Source organism: Grammomys surdaster, unplaced genomic scaffold (genome assembly GCF_004785775.1).
Source record: "Grammomys surdaster isolate TR1022 unplaced genomic scaffold, NIH_TR_1.0 278, whole genome shotgun sequence".
NCBI lineage: Eukaryota > Metazoa > Chordata > Mammalia > Rodentia > Muridae > Grammomys > Grammomys surdaster.
Genome location: NW_021604719.1, coordinates 14,555,867 through 14,579,605, shown reverse-complemented (window position 1 = coordinate 14,579,605; position 23,739 = coordinate 14,555,867). Strand labels below are relative to the sequence as shown.

Here is a 23,739-nt window from a genome sequence, read left to right as displayed (position 1 = left end):
GCTGGGAACAGGAAACCAGAAGAACAGACAGTGCCCTTTACCACTAAGGCTGTCTCCAGCCCAGCAATGGGAGATTTTTCACTATCAAAATTTCATTGAAAGAAAAGGTGAGCCATCATGAAGACCAGAATAGCAGCCGCTTGCCTTTTAATTACTCTTTGTGTAGACCTTATGTGGCCTAGGGAATGATCATTTGTCAGTCTTAGATACCTGAAGTTGAAAAGAAAGAACAGCTGAGAAGCTGATTGTGCATGTGTCACCAAATACTGACATGGCATACATTCAAACACTTCAGTTATAAGGATACTAAGATGAGTTCAAGAAGAGACGTGTGGACAACTTTTCTTGTTACTGTGATGAAATATCTGATGGACCCTTCTTAGGGATGACAGATTTATTTTGGCTCATGGTTTCTGAAAGTCACAACCCATCATGTGGGCAAAAGCCAAGCAGAGCAGTTTGGTCCAGAGTAGCAGAAGCTTAAAACACTAGCTTGTACACAAGGTGTAAACCAGGAGACAGAGGACAAAAGGCAGGAGCCAGAAGCAGGTATGACCTCTAAAGACAACCCCTCCTGCCCAACTTCCACCCAGCATATCCAACCTCTGAATGCGCCACAGCCTTGAAATAGCAGCTTTGTAGAGCAAGAGGCCAAGCGTTCAAAGAGTGAGTAGGGCAGGGGCACTTCAGCTCCACATCGAGGCAGCTTTGACGGGTGTGTTTAGCCTTCTCTTGCCCATCTGTGTTCCATAAGAAGAATCCTTACCCTTCTCAATTATAAAGCTCCATAAGTCAAAGTCCAAGATTACTGTTTTGGGAAAATAAATGTCATTCTTTTTCAGTGAAAGGAAATGAAGGGCTTAGGTTTGAGAGACTGGTCTGTGTGTACATCAAAGCCCTGACACTTGTGTAACCCAAGCAGGGCATTTACTCTTTCTGAAGACTCCTCTGGAAGATGAGATCATCAACAGCAGTGGGGGCTATTTCATGTGCAAGCCACACTGTCTGATGAGCTGAGATGATGGAGGGAGGGAGGGAGGGAGGGAGGGAGAGAGAGAGAGAGAGAGAGAGAGATGGATAGATGGATAGATGATAGATAGATAGATAGATAGATAGATAGATAGATAGATAGATAGATAGACAGACTGACCCGAAAGTGGCCACTAGAAATCATTGAATTGAGCAAGTCTCATATTGATGGCATTTAGAATTGTGTGCCACATCCTTTTTTACCACTATAGTCTCTGAAGTTGTACATACTTGTGTCATAACAGCCATCAAAAACATTTTGCTCCACACATCGGTGCCTTGTGCAAATCACGGCCGTTTTTAAATTCACGGTTTCTCAATAATTGTATATTACATGAATAGCTAAATAACTTGTATATTGTATAGATTGTATGTGGATTCCAGGGTTCCCCCTTGTGTTGTCAGGCTTGCTCAGTCAGAGTTTCTACCCCTGAGCCATCTCAGCAGCCTAGATTAGACCATCATTAAAGCCTTTTTATCATAAGGAAAAAAAAATAATTTAATTGCCTTTTTAAATATGTTGCTTAACTTCTGCTATCAAATCAATAAAAAGCTCATTGTAGAGAATGCCCAGACCATCCCTTTGCAGAAGCAGACATTGTTACCAAATGCACTTGATTACAATTCAAGACTGTCTGTGAATAATATAGCAATGTTCTTGTTGATGAAAATAATGGCATAAAGATATTTTAAATGTGTCTGTTCCACAGCTGACTTTAAAACTATATGTGGGAATATTCCTGGATTCACCTTTGACATTCACACAGGAAAAGCAGTTGGTGAGTTTGTCCCCATTGCATTTGGGAATGTACATATATACATATGTAAACATATTCATATACATCATATTTTGTACTCACGTGTCTCAATACGACAGTACCACAAAAATCAAACGATCTGGATTCCAGGCTAATGGGATTAGTTAATAAACCGAGAAACATGCTTACATGCATTGACCAAATGTTAATAAAATTATTATATTCTATTAGCATAAATTGTGATAATTACTTGGCAGTCCAAAGATTCCATGCATACCATACAAAATGTGAATTTCCCTTGTCATGAATAATTGTTTTACATGGTTGAATAATCTACCTCATTTGTGTATGGGAGGAGATGGATATGTCTTGTGTGTGTGTATATATATGTGTGTGTGTGTGTGTATGTGTGTATGTGTGTATATACATATATATGGATACATATATATTTTATATATATATATATGTATTAAAAGCCAGAGACTGACATCTGATATCTTCCCTTATCCATCCCCACACTATTTTCTAAAACGAGGTTTCTCACTGAATCTGAAGGCCCCTTACTCAGCTAGACAAGCTGGCCAGGAGCTCCAGGGATGTACCCTCTGCGACCTGATCCTCTAAGCCCTGGGATTACAGATAAATGCCAGTGTGTCTGACTTTTATGTGGCTGCTGGGGATCCAAAGCCAGGTTCTTATGCTTGTGTGGCAAGCACTAACAGACTGGACCACCTCTCCAGCCCTGCACCTTATTTTAATTGCTAGTTACTTTTTTCAAAAGTAGATCTTAAGGTTTTGGTATATTTTTATATCATCCCCTTCATGTGATCTCATTATGAATTTACAGAATTCTTTTTCAGGTAACTTACTTCCTTCTGAGTTGACTTCAACTGCTAACTCTATTTTTTCTTCATCGTTGAAGCAATATGATTTTAAGTCTCTATGAAGCAATATACTTGAGCATGTGTATAACGAAATACATCAACTTAAGGAAACATAGCTTTATCAAAGGAATGGCAGCTATTTGGGTGACCTGACAGAACTTGTGGTTGGGGCTCTTATTTCACTTGCCTTATTGCCCATTAAGGTTACTTGCTGTGTTTTACCAACCACCTTCACTGTTCCAAAGCTCTTTAGGGAAACTAACGGCTCTGTGGTCTCTAGTTCTTCTGAAGCCACAAGGCTGTTTATGCCAGTTCTCATTTGACTTGAACAGTGTGTGTATTTTCATTTCAGGCCATACATAACATCATTTCAAGGTAAGATGGTAAAGACATTTGGCAGAACCACATGCGTTTTACCAAATCCATTCAATTTCAGACATTGACGAATGTAAAGAGATTCCAGGCATCTGTGCAAACGGTGTGTGCATTAACCAGATCGGCAGCTTCCGCTGTGAATGCCCGACAGGCTTCAGTTACAATGACCTTCTCTTGGTCTGTGAAGGTAATCTGAGAAATATACATCCATCCTCCAAAGACTTTGCTATTTATAAGTGGCTTTTAGGTGGGCTTCTGGTTTTGTGCCGCCTCTTGTGTCATGTTTTAAGAGCTGAGGACATGCAAGGGACCCCAAAGCGATAGTAAATGGCTGTTTATGGACCTGTTGCTCTTACAGACATTGACGAGTGCAGCAATGGTGACAATCTGTGCCAACGCAATGCAGACTGCATCAACAGCCCGGGCAGCTACCGCTGCGAGTGTGCGGCTGGCTTCAAACTCTCCCCCAACGGGGCTTGTGTAGGTAAGCAAGAGGCTGGCAGGCACCAACCACAGCAATCCGTGGGTCCCATGTTCTCAAAGGGCCCCTTTGCTTTCTCTCCACAACATACTTTCAGGATGACTTTAAAAAGACTGTCTAACTCAATCTGTTTGTCATGTTGAAACACTCCCACCGTAACTTTCAGATTAGTTTGTAGAGAAAAAGAGGTTGCTTCAGTGGATTTCTCCAGCATAAAATAGAATCTTTGAGGTCCCAGTCAACCTACAAATCTTGCATGACTGAAAAGGGAGGGTTGGGTACTTACTTGAAAGGCTTGCTTATTTTGAGTCAGCTATTGTTCTGGTTCATTCTCAGCCTGTCTATAATAATTAATAGCAGGTTAGAGAAACGCATCTGTGCAAAACAAAGGAATCTTAATAAAACTCAGATATGTATAACATGTGTCCCTTTGTTTCTTTCTTTTTTTCTTCCTTTCTTTTTTTTTCTGTTTTAGATCGCAATGAATGTTTGGAAATTCCTAATGTTTGCAGTCATGGGCTGTGTGTCGATTTGCAAGGAAGTTACCAGTGCATCTGCAACAACGGCTTTAAGGCTTCTCAAGACCAGACCATGTGCATGGGTAAGAAGGGTGTTCTGTGCCAGGGAGTGACGTGAGGCTGGGATGTAAGGACAAATGATAGCACCATCACATGACCTCAGCAACTACAATGTCTCTGCCACACTAAACAGTTTAAGGCTTTGATGAAAAATTGGCATGCAGGGGCATACCATAGTAGGTTCTGTGCAGAGACATACCATAGTAGGTTCTTCTGTCCAACAGTTCTCAGCATTTTGCTCCAGAAGTTCATATGGTATGATGTACATTCAGGAGCACTTGGGGCTAGGTGGAAATCACCCACATGGCACATTTTAGAGGACAAAGGAGTAGTAAGGGTGACCTATTAACATAAACACGTGTGCAAATGCACATCCTTTTTATATAGCTCAGGGTTTAACAGCACTGATTTGAACTTTAACTCTTAACATGATTGCAGAAGTGAATATAACCAGAGTCTTTAAACTTAATTCTCAATAGCCAACATAATGGCTAGAAAATGAAATGAGAGTGTGGGTTACTGTGTTTCCAAAGGCACACGGGGAGGATGCCCTGAAGCTGGGACTGCCAGAATGCCCTGACTCTGATGTCAGCAGGGGCCTGGGCCTCTGCCAGAGTTCCTCTCTGGGCTTCATATTCGAAGCAGGAAAATTAGATTTACAACTTGGTTACTCAGATGTAGCACGTTATCTCTGTGGAAAGCCAGGACTGTGCACCCAGTCTTTAGGGATTCTAGATGCTTGATAAGTGAATGTTAAAGTCGGGTTGCAACAGTGTGGAATCGTTCCCTTCATGAATTATCTGTGCAATAAGGAGAGCATGAGGGGAAAGCCTCAGTTTACCCACTGCTCCCTGAGTACATCTTCCCACCATGGGCTGCCCCAGAGTGACAGGGAAATCTCTAACTGGTACTTATGTGAAGGATACCACAAGTTCTGGTCTCCTCTGCCTGGACATTGTAGAACTGCTTGCTTACAAGAGACACAGAGGTCCCTTCTATACTCTCCAGAGTGTATAATCTTCTACCACCCAAATCTGTGATATTTATGACTCAGAAATTCATATGGGAAAAATCTGCCCATATTAGCAGTCCTTTCCATGACAAAAGTCAGTCAGATCCTCAGACCTCCCAGACACAGTTCTCCTTCTAAGGAGCTGTGTCTGCTTCTTGTATGGTGGCTCTACAGGCTGGTCTCCCAGCAAAAAGGTCTTAAAGGGACTCTAGCCAGTCCAAGCATGACAACCATGGCTCTGGCAGGCCTTGTCCTTCCTGATTCTTTCTACCTTACTAAAAACCGTTAGATTGCATTCCTAAAGCTAGCTACCAAGGTTCCATTTGCCTACTCCCTACTCCTGAGGCTGACTACCAAGGTCTAGCTTTCTCTTTCTACCTTACTAAAAACAGTTAGATTGCATTCCTAAAACTAGCTACCAAGGTTCCTTATTTGGCTACTCCCTCCTCCCTGAGGCTGACTACCAAGGTCTAGCTTTCTAAATATTGAAGTCAAGCAATCAAATGCCCGCTTTGGGCTACCCTAATTAACATTCCTAATCAAAATAAACCACTGCATCCTATCATGGATTTCCCCTTCTATCTTCATAAATCACCAACCACCATTCACCTATGGGCCACAGTCTGTCTCCTCTATCAAGAAGAGTCCTTTGTCCTGCTCCCAGACAAATACCCCTTCCCCTTCCGCTCCCCCTTCCCCTCCCCCTTCCCCTCCCCCTCCCCTTCCCCTCCCCATCCCCCTCCCCCTCCCCTTCCCCTCCCCTCTCCTTCATTTCCTCCTCTATCTCCTGTCTTTGTCTCTTATTCTATGACCTTTGTCTCCTTTGTGCTGAGAACTCGGTTTGGGGGTATCCTGTGCCGAAACTGATCCTTTCAGACCTTCTGTCTCCTGTCTACAATAACCTTGCTAACTGTTCACTCCAGGAAAGCTTATGACTAAATTCTAAACAAACTCCTACTTGGATTTCACTATTTCATCAAAGGGACTAAAGTTTTCCCTATGAACTCAAGATATATAAATTCTTTAATGAGTGTTAATAATACTTTCATATTTGACAAGCAAGCCTGAGTGTTAGTAATGCTTTACATATTTGACAAGCAAGCCTGTTTCTACAGCTTCTCTGCCAGTGACATGCCTCGCTACCCAGTGTTGCCAAGAATTGTTATAGACCAATAAGAAATTGAACTGTTTTCCTGTTTGTAGGTTTGATTTGTCTCCTCTTTTCACGTTCTTATTTTTATCAAATAAACATGGGAGGAGGGTCTAAGCCATGAGTAGTGGAGGAAAGAAAATGTTCAAGGTGAGTGACGGGTTCTAGGTAAACGTTGAGTTCTTCTCGGTAGATGTGGACGAGTGTGAGCGGCATCCATGCGGAAACGGGACTTGTAAGAACACTGTTGGATCCTACAACTGTCTGTGCTACCCTGGGTTTGAGCTCACTCACAACAATGATTGCCTAGGTAAGTCTTTCTGTCTGTTTGTCCTCAGTCCTCCTTGATCCCTACAGAATATGCCAAAATAAAAAAATAAAACCAAGAGCACAGGTGACTTTTGCCGTTGAACTTGCACACATGGCGGAAAATAGGGAAAGCCACTGCAAGCCCTCCAGTTGCCTACAGCCCTTGGTTGCCTCAGCAATCTCCAGGCTGTGTACTGTTTCCAGCCCATCCCCACAAATCCAGTCTATCAGGGCGAAAGGTCACTGCAATGCCTGTAAGTGGATCAAGACTGATTTGTAGTTTAGGTTTCTCTGTTCCCTCTTGGTGAGACAGGCAGGGACCCTCTCTTACTCCCATGTTACCTCACATGTTGTATGGCTTCATTCTTAATCTACACTTGAGCCCCTTACAGATTTCTTCATACACACGCGTCTGTGTCTTAAAATTCCCCTGTCCATCAGCTTCAAAAGCCTGTATGCTCACACACACACACACACACAGCACACAGGTTTTGAGATGAGCGCATCTCAGTTGTTGCCTCACAGTAACATACAAATAGGACATGGAGACTGATGCTGGAGAGATTCCCCAAGGAGGTGGAGTAAATATAAGAAAAAGGGTAACACCAGTCTCTTCCCTTTGTCATTTGTGTAGGATCCTGATGTAAAGGTAAAAGATCTGCAACTTATTCAGTTGGGTTACATTCCATAGTCCTTTCTCCTCTGCCAAAAGAAATACTTTCCAACTGGGAAAAAGAATGGAAAGATTCACCTTAATGCCATAAAACTTTACCTGTTTATAAATGTCTAAATTATAGCTCACAACCTTGAAAAACAGAGGAGGCCCTCTCCATTCCCGTTAGGGATTCAGCCCTTAAAAACATGTGCCATTTTCTTTTCTGTTATTAGAGTGCAGTGTAAACTTTTTATAAATGTGTGCCAACAAGTGTGTCCCCAAGCTTCAGCTAGCATGAGATGGTACCATGGAGACACTCCCCCTGACGCACTGACTTCTTTCTGCTTGCAGACGTAGACGAATGCAGCTCGTTTTTTGGCCAGGTGTGCAGAAACGGGCGGTGCTTCAATGAAATCGGCTCCTTCAAGTGTCTGTGCAACGAGGGTTACGAACTTACTCCAGATGGCAAAAACTGTATCGGTAAGGAACTGAAGCCACTCATCCTGATGAGACAATATGAGCCCCCACAGGCATGCCCAGCTCGTCAATACTTTATCATCAGATCACATGACTGCCGTGACCTGTGTCTGGGGTATTAACTGCCTGTTGGGAATACATCATAGGGAGAGTTTTTATTGAGAGAGGCGCTTGAGGCTATGTCTCAATAAATGTACATGAAGAAACAAATCATAAGATTAACAGCCTTATGAACCAGCTATGATATCAGAGGAGTGACAGGATGTCTTTGTGTCCATGGTGACCCAGAAGATTAGAGGGCCCAAGTGGAATCTGTTACTGTCATTTAGCAGACAGATGTCTTCAATGATTGTCTTCTGTCTGGGTTACATTTTTTTTTCTTTTTGGTCTCCTTTCTCTTTAAAGATACTAATGAGTGTGTCGCTCTTCCTGGCTCCTGCTCTCCTGGGACCTGTCAGAATTTGGAAGGATCCTTCAGGTGCATCTGTCCCCCAGGATATGAAGTGAAAAGCGAAAATTGCATTGGTGAGGCTTGGGTTCATTCTGAGGTCATGAGGTGTGAGGGAGAAAAAGGGTTAGTATAGGCTCTGCAGAAACATCAGCCTGAGCCACTGTGAGCATGCCGGCCTCAGGGGTTAGACACATAGCTGCCTACATCTGTTTTATTGACACATCAGAAATGGTTGGGTTGGCAGCTCAGGGATGTGGGCTTGTTTTCATCAACAGAAGTCTTACTGCTAGTGGAAGGATTTTCATTATACTCTGTAGCTGTGTTCTAAATGTCAGGAAAGACTATCTACTAAATTTTAAAAATGTCTACAATGTAATCTTTGGCACAGGGTTTTAAAATAGCTATTAAAGGTGTCTAGCCTCCTGAAAATATGAAGCAGAAACCTTGATAGTTCTCGATGTCTCCCCTCTTGGGAAGGCGTTACTTATACAAAAACAGAAAATATTAATCTTTTTGGATAGCTGATGTCTTCTACTGAAGCTGCCAGCACAGAACATTGTTCAGCCCCAGAATGGGGTCTCAGAATGCCTGGCAGACATGATGAGGGCAACCTCTGCACAGCACACTTCATTTGGGGTTTTATTCACATGATTGACATTCAAAGAAGCAGCATCTAAGTGAGACTTTGCTAGCCGGAAAAGATCACAAAGGATGTGGTTGTCTCTGAGGTTTTCATTCTATCACCCTTGGCTAAATCATAAAGATAAATAGCTCTGATGTTCATATTCAAGGCAGTTACAAAGTAAAAAAGGGCTGTGGACTTCATAGAACAGAACTGTGTTTCAGACCAAGTGATTAGATATTATGGGTATCCCTAGTTGTTCTGGTTAGTATATATAGTTTATTATAATATTCAATCTTATTCTACTAGGCAAAAGAATAAAAACATAGTCAAATAGTCAAATCAACTTGGTAAAAAGTTTCTTGAAAGCTTAAGATTATCTCTGCCATTTTGTTAAATTTTGTTTGGGGGATATGAAATAGGAAGTTTTATTTGTGTATGTGTATACACGGATGGTTTTACAGCAGAGTAACAAAGAAATTCCGTAGTCCATCAATCCCTTTCTTTAAAACTAGCAGTGTTAACCACAATAGTGGTGTATGTGTGTGTGTGTGTGTGTGCGTGTGTGCGTGTGTGCGTGTGTGTGTGTGTGGTATAGTATATAAATCTGTGTATGTGGTGTGGTATGTGTGTGGATGGTATTAATGTATAGCAAGTATATGTGTATTTGGTATGTGTGTGTATCAATATGTGTGTATAGTATATGCTATGTGTGTGCATGATGGGTAGTATGTACTTGTTGTATATTGTATATTTGTGCTGTGTGTGTGGTTTATGTATGTGTGCATAGTGTGTGTATACCCATGCATATGTACAGGTGCTATTGCCCTTATTCCCTTGAAACGGTCTCTCATTGAAACTGGAGAGAAGCTCACAAGCAGCTAGCCCTGGCCAACCTCCTGTCTCTACTTCTTACTGCTGGGCTACAGTCATACATGACTACACTAGTCTTTACAGTACATTCTAGGGATTTGAACTTGGGTCTTCGTGTTTGCACGATGACTACCCAGTGAGCCATCAGTTTTGGTCTTCATGCTCAATTTTGATTCTTCATTGTATCCACACCCATCCTTGTATGGAGTGATCACAGCAGCTGCATAGGAGCTAGTGGTGTGGGAATAGAAATGTGTGTTTATACACCACAGCATTGTAGGTACCTCTGTCTTGTTGAAAGCACCCACATCTGTCATTTAATTTAGATTTCATTCACATTGCCTTTCTTGACCTAAACCTTGTTCACTGGACAACTATTCTCTTCCAATGAAAAGTTTGTTTTTAGTTAAATTACTTTACCCTATGCTTATTTTATTCCAACTAGTGTCTCTTCTACCAGTTTTATCTCAAATGAGATTCTTCTGATATGGTCATGCTCAGATGCAAACACATACATAGTTGTGTGCACACATACACAAATGCAAATCTGCATTCCATGGCTATGGCGGTGAGGATGTGGTAGTTTTCTGATATATAACTGTGGGTATACAGAAGTGCAGACTTTATTTTTATGGCGTTTCCTACCTAACTGGAGAGACATACTTTCTGAGTGAACCTATTGTGAAAAGCTGTCCTTACAATATAGCATGGAGAGCCCTGAACTGGAAGTGTGTCCAGGATGTGAAAACATATTAGAAAATTGAGACAGGTGTGAGGTGGCGTGTCACAGATGCCACAAAGGGTCAGCAGTCACCCAGAGTCACTCCTAAGTATTAGACAGATTACTGTTACTAAGTATTAACTTAGTAATCAAAGATAAAATGGAACCAGAAGTGATGCTCTGGAAGTGGATATCACAAGCTTGGAAAGGCTTAACTTGGTCCTGTTAGCATTGTGTGGCCATCACAAGGGACAGGATGAGTTTTTAAGAAGGGATGTGATCTGACTCATTTATCAAATCTTTAGAGAATTAAAGGGGGAGGGGGAGGGGGAGGGAGAGGGGGAGGGGAGAGGAAGAGGGGGAGAGAGAGAGAGAGAGAGAGAGACAGAGAGACAGAGAGACAGAGAGACAGACAGAGAGAGAGAGAGAGAGAGAGAGAGGCTGGCTGACTGACTGAAAACCAATGGGAAAGATTCCTTATTTTAAAGTGTCATTCTGGGCTTTGAGGAATGATAGTCACATGGTCTAGTTCCATTGACCTGGACCATATAGTACCATCAGTCGTGTGTTTAGAAGGATAACTTTGGTGGCAGTGGTAAGAAGTGGTAAGAGAAGAACAGAGAAAACAGAAGCTGGTGAAGGGATACATAGTAACTGGATGGTACCCGAAGCTGTGTAGAAGGTACTGAGTAGTAGAACAGCCAGCTACACACTTGTGTGTAGGCATCGAAAAGCCAGTAGGATCCCAGATTGAGTTTCCAAAAGAGGTGTTTGGAAAGGGGTCCAAACTGTTTTGGTCAAAGCTGGTTGAGCACCCTGAGTCTGTGAGGCATGTATGTCAGATAAACAGTGAAGTCCCCACCCATAGTGATCAAGTGTCAGGACCTGGAGGTGGCCATGGAGGTCTGGCATGTGGCTGGCTGAAATTGGATATGATCTTTCACTTTTAAAGCAATGATTTACGTTAAAAGGATAAATTCACTACCTACACAGTGTCATCTCTAGTTCCGTTAGTAAGTATCCTTTAATGAACGATGGTTACAGTACAGACTGGTAGATTATTTTCAACTGTAGAAAGGAATATTGATTAACAAACTCTCACCATTCTGTAGATATAAATGAATGCGATGAGGACCCCAACATCTGCCTTTTTGGTTCCTGTACCAACACCCCAGGGGGCTTCCAATGCATCTGTCCCCCTGGCTTTGTCTTGTCTGACAACGGACGGAGATGCTTCGGTAAGCGGTAGACTGACTTCCTCTGTCATCCTCTCTCTTCACTGTGCTCGGGCTTTATTATGACAAAATGAGATCTACTCTTAATACTCTGTCTGCAACTGCAGCCTAGACTTCTCAGGAGCATCTCAGATGGACAGCCCAAAGAACACTCTGTTAACATCATTAATACATACTCTCTGATTTTATGCTAAAAGAAAAATTGTCTCACTGTACCGTTCTCATTTCGCTGCTGGCATGGGCTGTTATTTATCGGTACACGACTTGCCTCCGGCATAGTTTAATTTACTGAAAGCTAAATTCATTGTTTTTATACAGCTTTAATGGGACAGTGAAAGGGGGAGACTGTGGGAATATTTTCCTGACTGAGGCTGATTTACAAATCCCTAAACACATTATAAAAACATTTTAGATATAATAACATTTTGTCCGCGGATCAGTTTAAACTAGCAAATGAAAGTGAGCCGTGGAGAATGCCCAGGCCTGTCTCTTAACTACCGATCTTGCGTGTGCCCTGTGTCCTGCCCATGAGAAATGTTCGGTCGGAACCAGTTGTATCCATATTGTCCCGTCTGTTTAAAGAACAGTGAGGAGCTGTGCGGGTTTTCTTTCCTAATTAGATACTCGCCAGAGCTTCTGCTTCACCAACTTTGAAAACGGAAAGTGTTCTGTACCCAAAGCCTTCAACACCACCAAAGCAAAATGTTGTTGCAGCAAGATGCCAGGCGAGGGCTGGGGGGACCCATGTGAGCTGTGCCCCAAAGATGATGAAGGTGAGATCAATGGCAGAGGGAGAGGGAGACGGAGGGAGGGAGGAAAGGAGGGAGGAAGAGGGAGAACATTGTGTTGTGACTGTGTGGAGCGGGAAGTTATACCTCTGTACAGGACTATACTGATGGTTCTGGGAGCAGCCATGTGGCAAGACCTCCCCCAGCATTCACGTACAGCAGGTGTACACTGAGACCCCCCACTCACCTTCCCTTCCAAAGCATCGCATTACTTGCTTTCTGAAGACTTAACTGCAGAGGCCCAGACAGCAGAGGCAAGAAGAGAATGGAAATTAAACTCCACATAGCTTCCCAAGTTCCCAAGTTGAAAGTGCTAAAGAGTAGCTTGCCAACAGAGTTTAGGCCTAACTCCAGCATGGCTAGAGTTTTATCTTTACCATCAAAAAGAAATACATAGATAAGAAAATCCCACATCGGTGTAATTTCATGGGCTGTGATTCTTATAATGTTGCATAAAATTCTGAGAACTAAAGTCACCACAATGACCCAAAATCCTCCAAAGAATCCATCCGCACCAGTGAATTGTGGGGTAACTCCCAGAGAGATCTCCCTAGGGTGGGTCACTAGATTAGAAGTGATTTCTGTTTATAAAGGACAGGGAAGTTTATGGACTTCCTAGCATTAGACAGAGCCAGAGTTCCCAGGTCGGTGGTACCTAGTACCTAGTAGAAGCTCAGATAGCCTCTCTGGGTCTGCTTAGCGTTGGATATTAGAAAAAAAAAAACATAACAAAACAAAATGGCTAGGTCCAGTGGTGTGAACCTTTGCACCCAGCACTCAGGAGGCAGAAAGCACACTGATCTCATGAGTATACACCCAGCCAAGTCTACAGAGCAAGTTTCAGACTCTGTTGCAAAGCACTAGGCCAGAAAAAAAATGAAAGAAAGGAAGAAAAGGAAAAGAGCACACCTCTGTTAAAGACGGATTTGTACAGAGTTCAAAACTGGTTCTTAGTGTGAAGCTCTTGAGTGATGGAGAATCTGTTTCTCTGTAGTTGCCTTCCAGGATCTGTGTCCGTATGGCCATGGGACAGTCCCTAGTCTTCATGACACACGTGAAGGTAGGCTTTGGCACAGTTTATTTTTACTGTCAAATTTTATAAAAATAGATAAATTTTTCATTTATTTTATAAATTATGCAAATTTTAGAATGCCCTGTAGTATATTATATCTAAAGTATGATTATAATAGTTTATGAACCATTTATATTTTATGTATAAAATGTGTGTGTGTGTGTGTATCATACGACTATACTGATATGTGAAATGTCTGTTTTTCTTACAAAAGTATATATGTTCCATTCATGTTAGATGTCTGCTTAGTAGATGTGGATATATTCACATATCTTTTTATATGCATGAGCTCATGGGAAGTGTTAATATTTTAGATGTCAATGAGTGTCTTGAGAGTCCAGGCATTTGCTCAAATGGTCAGTGTATCAACACTGACGGATCTTTCCGATGTGAGTGTCCAATGGGCTACAACCTGGATTACACTGGAGTCCGGTGTGTGGGTGAGTACTTGCTCTGTTTTGTGTCGTTTGGATGGCCTTTTGTATTTTCCCATCTTCCCAAAGGCCCCTCAGGTAGCCTCGGTGGTGGTGGAAAGATTTAGAAAACCACAATGAACTGTTAACAGTATCTTCACCTCTCCTATATTTTCCCATGCAACTTGACCCATTATGAAGATGGGGTATCCTAGTATCTGTCTTTAATCAAATATATGATCTCTAAGGCCTTTGGATGTAGTTCAATAATAGGTTATATTTGCTTTGCATGCACAAGGCCTTAGTTTGGTCCCTAGCATTTAAAACAAGAGAACAACAAATGAATGAATGAATGAATGAATGAATGAATGAATGAATGAATAAATAAATAACAAAGCCTTAGTAGGAGAATGACTAGGAGACTTGTCCATTTTGTTTTTGTCTGTGTACTTGTTGAAGCAGATGTCCACATACAGCCTCTGGCTTTGGGACTGTTGCAGAAAGTATTACCATCCGGGACTGAGAGCCCTGCAAAGTGGCCCTGCAGGTCACCTTATGCATAAAGGCTGACTAGGGCCAAAGGGAAGGCGCTGGGTGGTAGGAATGTCGTTTTTGGATCCTTGAACTGTGTCTGGGCCTCTGCATGGCTTACTCTTGTTTTGCAGACACCGATGAGTGCTCCATCGGCAATCCCTGCGGGAACGGCACATGCACCAACGTGATCGGGAGTTTCGAGTGCAATTGCAATGAAGGCTTTGAGCCGGGGCCCATGATGAACTGTGAAGGCAAGTCCTCCTGCCTTGAGGATTATCTGTTCTCTTCCTTGGAGAATATAGAATTAGCTTTTGAAAATTATCTCCACCTTTATTCAGTGTGTTATTCAGCTGTTCATACTCATCACTCGTACAATTTCCTTTAGCTCATCAGTCCCAGAAACTCTTCTACATCCTCAGCTCTTGACAGCAGCCCCCGAGTGGCTCAGGGCTGGCCTTCATCATTTTCCCATTCTTTAGGATTCAGTTATGTTTTCTATATTTTCGTGGCTTCTCAAAATATTGGTTAATTTTTCATTTATACTCTGGATATTTATACTCAGTTACATTATGTTCATGCTTCTTCTGTCTTTTATGTAGAGTTAACTTGTGAAGGCTCGGGTTTCAGGTCTACTCTTGGAACCTATAGGCTAGCTTCTTTGGGTTTTGTCCCACACATACACAGTTCAGTCAACAGCCTAGGCTGTGCACTTAGAAAGGAAGAAAGTACACCATTTCTCTTTCCTGGTGCTCCTTTCCAGGACTTCATTCACTCCAGAGCACCATGGTGACCTCAAGACTGTGTCCCGTGGACACAATATTAGGACGTTTAGATTTGACTATCAGACTGCCGCCAGCAAGATACTGGTCATCCATAGGGTAGATCGGGAGGAAAGAGGGAGGGAGATCAACCAATCATTAATGTTAGTCCTTATAGTTTCCTAGCTCTGAGCTTTTACCCATCAGTAACACTCAGGTAGCGTTTGTAATTCTTCAGCATATAGCTGTTAACTTCCTGGAAGACAGCTTTACTAGGTACTACATTTTTATGTACCAGAAGCAGAAGTCCTGTTACCTTGTTGCTTCCTATATGATCTGTGAGAAAACATATTAAAGAAGGAGATATTTAATGAGTCTCACACTGAACACATGCCCATTTCTTTGGCCAGACATCAATGAGTGTGCCCAGAACCCGCTGCTGTGTGCTTTCCGCTGCATGAACACCTTTGGATCTTATGAATGCACGTGCCCAGTTGGCTATGCCCTCAGGGAAGACCAGAAGATGTGTAAAGGTAAAGCCACAGTCAAGGGGGAGAGGGGCAGCAATGACTTGACTCATTGGGATGCAGTCTACTTCAGCCATTGACTTTCCTGGGCACTTTTCTCCCAGAGCATTACAGGAAAAAAAAATGTCAGCTTTGCTGTAGATTTCCTCTCCTAGATAACAGGACACTTAAAAGTCTATGGAGAAGGTGGTTTGAGCATCCCATTGCTGCCACGAGCCCAGGCCCTTATTGAAGCAAAAGTTATCCTTCCCTAAACTCATTATATGGACCAGTCCTGAAAATGTTATACATCTGGACTAGAGCCAGCTGTTCAAAAGACTGGGCATCTTCATCCTCTGTCACACCAAATGACAACATGGTAGAATGTGCTGTGTTTAACTGGTTTAACTGGTTTAACTGGTTTCTTTTTCCTCCTTTGATGCATTTTTAATAAATGTTTTCTAGATCTGGATGAATGTGCTGAGGGGCTGCACGACTGTGAGTCTAGAGGCATGATGTGTAAGAATCTGATCGGCACCTTCATGTGCATCTGCCCCCCTGGCATGGCCCGCAGGCCCGATGGAGAGGGCTGTGTAGGTAAGTGTCAAGCGAAGGTCTCTGAGCAGCACTCTCACTCCAAGCCAGATCAAACACTGATCCTCAAGGAGCTAAATCTAAGTCAGCTCCTTTCCAGGCAGTACTGAGGCTAGCTTTCATGATCTCGGGGTCCAGGGTAGCACTTGAGGCTCTGGCTCATGCAGGTGGGGTCCACTTTACACTGCTGGAAATGGTAGGGGTTTGTTATTTGTGAACCTCTATGAGTCTAAAGCATCACACTTAGACGTGCACAAACTGTCTGTGAAGTACCTCTACTCATGGAGCAAAATGAAAGTTTAAGGTTAACGGTCTCACCTTTGTGACCTCCCGTGCATGAGGGGAGGAGCTAAGGAGCAGTCCAGTGTCATCATTATCTTTCCCCATCACCTAATACATTTTCGTTTCAAGGCACTTGTTTTTTAAAGGATGAGGTAGAGCTGTTACTTCATGGCCCGTGCCAGTCTGGCCTCATGCAAGCATGTCACAGCTACCGCAGTCATTGTCTGTGTCCTTTTCTAAAGTGCTGTCTGTCACCTGAGCCACTACAGCCCACTACACAGGCTTCCTCCTCCCTCAAAACAGGGGCTGTTAAACTGAGAACCAGCTACTCCCCTACCAACCTCCACTCCCTAGGAAAACTGAAGTCTTTTTTTTTTTTTTAAGAAACAACAGTCATTAATAATTTCCTGTTTCCTCCAAAAAAACAGAATACCAAAATAAAGAATAAGATTTCTTAAAAATCAATCTCCGCACAGTTGCCTGCTACTCAAAGTTAGAAGAGGGAGGGACTGCGAATGGACACCAGAATGCCCACAGGGGAGGGGAGTGTTACAAGATTACACTGTGGTGACAGTTGTGCGAGCCTGTAATTGACCAAAAACCATTGAATTGCACACTTACAAATTGTATGGCATGCAAATTATACCTCAGTAAAGTTCATTTTAAAAAAAATGAAGCTACCACAGGAAAAGAGATACAGGGCATATAGCATTACACTGTTCTAACAAAAATAATAACGGAATGAAACCAAAATGCCCATTATAGACACATAGATAGATGCATAGTGGTATATTATGCTAGAAAATTTATATAGCTGTTAAAATGAGTATGATAAATGTATGTGCATAGGGATACAGAAATAACCATAAACGTGGAGCAAAGCCATGTAAAATAACGTCATTCTGTAGGAAACTACAAGTAATATAGCGTTTCCTGTAGGTACATATGCTAAGCATGTCAAAGACATAAACGCTTTAAAAAGAGAAGTCATGGGTCACCCCAGGAGTTAACTACCACGAAAGATACTTTAATTAGAGGTTACTAATCTAGAGTGGTTTTTTTCTTTATCTGAAAAATTTGATCTTTGACAGGAGTGAATTCCTAAAGAGCATATATATCATAGACCTTAAAAATACAGTACCTCATTAAATTCTGCCCAAGATTCTAACTTATGTACCCTCTTCCTGTCATCACACCAAACTGCCTGAGATAGTGTATAAAGAAAAAAGGTTGTTTTGGTTCATAGCTATAGACTGTCTAGTTTGTGACCAGTGGGCCCATGCTTTGATTTTATGTCCAAGCATCTCACTGCAAGAGGGAAAACACTCATCCCAACAGCCAGAGAGAGGTTGGGGCTGGGGTCCTATCGTCCCCTCAGGGAATGCATCTGTTGTGACCCTGGTACCCTCTTAACTATGCCTCATCTCCTCGGTTTCACCACCTCCCATTAGCACCATCTGGTGGCCAACCTTTAGGGTACATTCAGTAGTCAGACTTCTGCATGGAGTGTCTTGGACTTAACAAATTCTATTTGATGAAGGTCAGTTTATTGTTCTTTTTGTTGTCCTTTTCGTTTTTTAAGACACACTTTAAGAGTTTAGTTACATAGTAGTTGTTTCAAAACCACTATTCCTATAATCCCTGTCAATTTGAGAGATTCACCTAGGCTCCAAAGTCAAGGCATATGTTCCTTAAATCTAGCACAAGGCACAATTCTAACGTGTGGAAAGAAGAAAATAACCATCCTGATTACTGTGCCTAAGACACTGGGTTTGAACATATGCTCCCAGGGGCTGAAGCCACAAGCTTGAGCCACTATGGTGGGTTTCAGGGCTTGCGTCTTTTATTGTGTGTCTTGACGATAGAATGTACAGGTTTTAAAGTTTGTTAGATCCTCAAGCTTTTCATTATAAAACTCTGTGGAAAAGGCCACTATGACTTCACAGTTAGAAATCCCACACAAATAACAAAATACCATAAACAAATAAAGTGTTGGTAAAATTTAGGATAGAAAACAAAATCACTTAAAAAGGAAGAATGCACGCACATGACATCAGAATCCAAGAAAATTCCTCAGAGTCGCTTTTCATAAAGCTGTAAACCATGACAAGTTAAGGAGTTTATGTAGGACATAGAAAAGCCTCCATGAAGGAAACAGTAAAACTATCTAGGGTAGAAACTTGATCCTGCACTATATTGTAATCAAACAATCACTTCTTGAACAAATCACAAGTAACAAAATCTAATGATTAGAAAAAAATATATCAAAATGATTAAATTTGGTCAAAAATGCATGTATAAGCATCTGAGGTTGTAATCTAGAAGAAGGCAATGTTTATTTTCAGGATGGGATAAAGACATGTCCTCCTCAACCTTGAATATTTTAGAAACATCGTGGGAGGAGATGAGTCTTGGGCTATCCTCCCTTAAAGACATGGCCACAGCAGATAGCCATGGCATCTTTAAACAGTGTGTACAGTTCCAACCACAGGGCTTGGTGGCGTGTTGTCCTTCAGACTTTAACCAGCTATTTCCATTTTCAGAGGTTTGGTTAGAAGATCAGGGGCATGGTAGACCAGAGACATGGGAGTATTTTTGCACAGGCCCCATTATATCCTGAAGTCCCCAGAATGGCAGACATGAGAGATGGGTTGGCACCATGCCATTTAATTATAGACAAACAGGTCTAGGCATGGACATTTTTAGAGAAGAGGCCAAAAGGAGAGGGATGAAGCCGTCACTGGAGAATCTAAGACAATGTGCTTTCTGACTCAGGCTGCAGTGATCATCTGATTTAGTATAATACCCCAGGGGCAGAAAGCATGACAGGTTTATTGAAGATGTGCATAAAAACCAAAACATACATGTATGTGGGTTAAAACCATAGACCCTGCTTTACATTATTGACCTGCTCGGTTACTTTTTCAACAAAACTGAAATATGCAGGTAATAATGGCTGAATAGAGGGAGAGATGGGAAGGAAGATAAGAAACAAATTTGAGACAATTGGAAGAGAAGAATGATTTAGAAAAATCACTTTAACGATCTGTGAAGAAGGTAATTAAAGACCCACGAGTGGCTTAAAAGCTATTGAAATGTGGAAGAAAAGGGCACATGTAATGTAATGATAGAAGCTCAGAAAAGAAATAGGCCCTCACGAGTTTATAAACCTCTTTAGAAATAATGGATTAGAAATGGCGGGGGTGGGGGTAGGCTGGAGAGATGCTCAGTCAGTAAAGGTGGAGCACATATCAAGCAGGCATGAGGACCTGAGTCCAACCCACAGTGCCCAAACAAAGTCTGGGTCCAGCAGTGAGCATCTGGCATCCCAGCACTGGAGAACTGAAAACAGGATTCCTGGGACTTGCTGACAAGCCAGACTAGCCAAATGATGGAAACCAGGTTCAGGGAGAGACCCTGACTCTCAAAACACCAAACTGGAGCACAAAGGAGGAAGATACCCATGGTAACCCTGAGCCTCCATGTGCACCTGCACACATATGCACATATGCACATATGTGTGCACACACATAAAGCACATCTGCATGCAGGTGTGCATGCGTGTACTCTCAAAATAGAAATGACAGGAAACACAATTAAAAATGTGGGTATAGAATGGATCAAAAAAATGGTACAAGTGGAAGACGAGTATCCACAATATGCTTACAAATTTAATCCCTTTTTTTAAAAAATGGGAAACTAAGCAAATGAAATAGAGTTGAGTATATTAGAGTATTTTTGAGAAGTTCTTAGGGAAAAGATTTAAATCTCTATCAAAAAGAGCATGCTGCCTCATGAAAACCCTTACACAAGAGTCATCCATTAGTTTAATTATATTTAGGAAACATTCACCATGTTTGTGGTGCTGGCAGTACAGTATAAACTGGTTTCATTTAAGGTCAAATCTCTCACTTCCTGGCTTGGGAAAAGGAGGCCTGAACAAATAAAGAAACAGATGGACATGGTACTGTCATATAGTAGTAATTATGCCTTTTAAGGAAAATAAGGTTTTGTGATTGAGTAGGAGATACTTTAGAGAGTGCCTCGGGGTTTAATGAAGTGACCTGGGGGCTGCGACATAGACTGGAAAAGGAAAGAAATGTTGTTAATAATGTTGTTCCTGTGGCAGCAATGAAGGGGGCCTTGCTGGAACATGTACCAGAGGATGGCATAGAGAGAGGCCAAAAGGGAGGAAAGAACACTGTAGTCACAGTGGAGAGTCTGGTTTCACAGCAAGAACCTGAAGGCAAAGTGCTTTGTAAGGCCTGGGGTATGCCATGAATGTGAAGGAAAATAAAATAAAACCTTGTCGTAAGTCTTTGACCAGCCTGTAATCTTGTGTAAGCTGGATTAACTGTGTCTCAGATTGCTTGCACTAAAAGAAATTATAACCATAAGGATACTTACCTCATAGGATCATTGTCATGGCTAATTTAGGACAGTGCTAAGCAGATAGTAAAATTTCAATTAAATGTTAGCATTGTTACACTGTAATTGGCATTGTTCGAGAACTCTGGCTGCCCTGTAAGGAGTCCATTTTAAGGAGGAAGAAGCAGAAGAAGTGATGTCATCTAGGTGGCTATTTAAAACCCACCTAGACTGGGGCCATGGCTACATGTGGATGTAGCAAAAAATAAACAAATCAACTTCTGAGATTGCTGATGGCTGATTGACAGGACAGAGGAAGGACAAGAAGGATAAAAGATGAGAAAGACTGTTAACTGCATAAATTGATTGGATGTTATTACTGTAAATTTCTATAGAAAAGAATAGAAAAGGCCAATATGGATAGGAGCACAAACAACTGTAAGGTGTGTTGATGTGTGTGACGGTAGGATGTGTTCATGTGTGTGACTGTAGGGTGTGTTGATGTCTGTGATAGTGGGATGTGTTGATGTATGTGACTATGGGGTGTGTTGATGTGTGTGACTGTAGGGTGAGTTGGATATTTTTCACATCCCACTGGTAGTATTACACATACAAACATATCTGTGAGGCAGAGGTCTAAATTACTGGCAAATGCATATTGTTTAAGTGACCGTGGAATTGACAGGGACACCAGGGAAAGATCATAGAGGAGAGAGAGGCAGCGTTTGAGGTCTGCACACTCCACTATTTAATGCTGTTGAAAACCCACAGGAAATGAAAGCAGAGTGGCCCGTAAGAAAGAATACACTGTGGGATGCTGTGCTGTCTTGAGAATGGGGAGAACTCATCATTCATTGAGTAGGCAGAGGGGAAGTCCATTTTGCAAGGTGGTACCAAATGGAAGCATTGGATGCAGAAAGGCAATGTAACAGTTGGATCTGGTGGCCTTCCAGGAAGAGTCAGTGGAGAGACAGCAGCTGAGTAAAGTGGAGAACCAGATGTGAAGTGAGGCAGAGAACTAATGTCTGTCCCTAATGAATAAGGAGATGAGACAGTAACTGTAGTCGCCATGTGCAGCTGAGAAATGGTTTGCTTGTTAAGGTAAAAGTTACTGGGAATGTATACCAGGGTGTGATTTCCCGAGAAAGGAGAACTGTAAGACCCTGGAAAGCCAAATGAAGAGCTGGTCTTAGAAGATACCAAAGAGGCAATCAGCTGGTGTGGAGAGGAAAAAGCTGAAAGTGGGGGTGTCACCAGGCAGTTCCCAGCAGGACAGTGGCATATACTTCTCAGAATTAGGGCTGCATGGACACACTGTAGTGGGATTGTCCACAGAAGTCCAAATTCCATGGTGCCCAGACTAATGAATGAAATGAAAACTGTCCTGGGGCCATTCTCCTCTTGGTAGTACTGCTGCGGGTTAGACACAGAGCAGGAAGAGGAGGTGGGCACAGGCAGGGCAGTGGGCATGGAAAGGGTAATAGTTGGTGGTCCTCATGTGCAGAAATTGTCCAAGAAAAGACAGTGGATGCTGAGAATCAAGATACCCTGGGGAGTATAGCACCACGCTGAGGCTCACCCTATGAAAGCTGCAGATTTAGCAATGGTGGGGAATCTGGCTCTTTGCTTTAAAAAAAAAAAAGTCTCATTGTCAGTGGCAGTAAAGCAAAGTAAAGGTGAAAGCTGAAACACACCAAGTAGTCATTCAAAGGATCAGAGCTTATGTGAGGCAGTACATCCAGCAAAAGCTCTGTTGGAGAATTATTTCCTACTGTCAAATTATAAGTCAATGTAAACATATCAAGCAGGAAAGTGGCCATACACACCTTTAATCCAAGCACTTGGGAGACAGAAACAGGTGGATCTCTTGTGTTTGAGGCCAGCCTGGTCTACAGAGCAAACTCCAGGAGATATGCCATATGTATCTAGATAGGTAGATGGGTGGATGGATGGGTGGATGGATGGATGGATGGATGGATGGATGGATGGATGGATGGATGGATGGTCAGACAGATGGATGGATGGATGGATGGATGGATGGATGGATGGATGGATGGATGGACGGTCAGACAGACGGATGAATGGGTGAATGGAGAGAGAGCACAGCATTTGAGAAAGGCTCAGATCTAGAGGTAGCCAACTTAGCCCTTAGGTTCTAGAAACAATAAACTAGAAAATTCAAAATCCATGATCCAGCTCATTATTTTTATGAGTATTTTTAAATTTTCATAATAAGGTTTTCCCCTCTAAAACTGAAAGTCTACATGGAGTTACATCATTGTGAATTTCAGAATACTAAAGCAAAATGAAACTGCTCAACACTTCCAGAGGGGTGGGAGAGATAGATTCCCTTCAAATGAGCAAAAATGCTGAGTAAAAGAAAATAGCACACTATCCGCAATATTTCTACGGGAAATAATTTTGAACTAAAATTTTAAACTCAGCAGAGTGTAAGAGTGATTAAAGTAAGGCACTGTCAAAAGTCTACTTGGGAATTTATATTCACATGACCTCTCTGAACTAATTAACAAACTATGTATTTGAATTTGACTCCAAGAGACAGTGATTACATATGTGTAGCCACTCCTCCATCCCACCAGCATAGAAGTTGCTAGCTAAAGACTTTGAACAGATACCACTACTGGGGCAGGACCTGAGCAGGCTGAGGCGAGAGGAAGGCCACTCCAAATTTATCCTAGACAACAGAGTCAGTTTAAGGCAGTCTGGGTAACTTTGTAAGACTTTGCATCAAAATAAAAAGAGCCTAGAGACAATAGCCCAGTGGTAATCGCTTGCCTAACATACATAAGGTAC

The 23,739-nt window shown here is 42.2% G+C and overlaps 1 protein-coding gene across 2 annotated transcripts in view; it reads left to right on the top strand.

Annotated features, from left to right (window-relative positions):
* Fbn2 (fibrillin 2) overlaps positions 1-23,739 on the top strand; it is a 214,579-nt gene that overhangs the window by 172,196 nt on the left and 18,644 nt on the right. For both annotated transcript variants that reach the window (XM_028777147.1, XM_028777146.1), the window contains exons 42-55: positions 1,740-1,808; positions 3,108-3,233; positions 3,405-3,530; positions 4,003-4,128; positions 6,461-6,577; positions 7,583-7,711; positions 8,114-8,233; positions 11,488-11,613; positions 12,231-12,383; positions 13,393-13,458; positions 13,785-13,910; positions 14,549-14,668; positions 15,586-15,708; positions 16,147-16,278. In XM_028777147.1, coding sequence (XP_028632980.1) covers positions 1,740-1,808; positions 3,108-3,233; positions 3,405-3,530; positions 4,003-4,128; positions 6,461-6,577; positions 7,583-7,711; positions 8,114-8,233; positions 11,488-11,613; positions 12,231-12,383; positions 13,393-13,458; positions 13,785-13,910; positions 14,549-14,668; positions 15,586-15,708; positions 16,147-16,278 — 1,659 coding nt within the window. The remainder of the gene's footprint in view (positions 1-1,739; positions 1,809-3,107; positions 3,234-3,404; positions 3,531-4,002; positions 4,129-6,460; positions 6,578-7,582; positions 7,712-8,113; positions 8,234-11,487; positions 11,614-12,230; positions 12,384-13,392; positions 13,459-13,784; positions 13,911-14,548; positions 14,669-15,585; positions 15,709-16,146; positions 16,279-23,739) is intronic.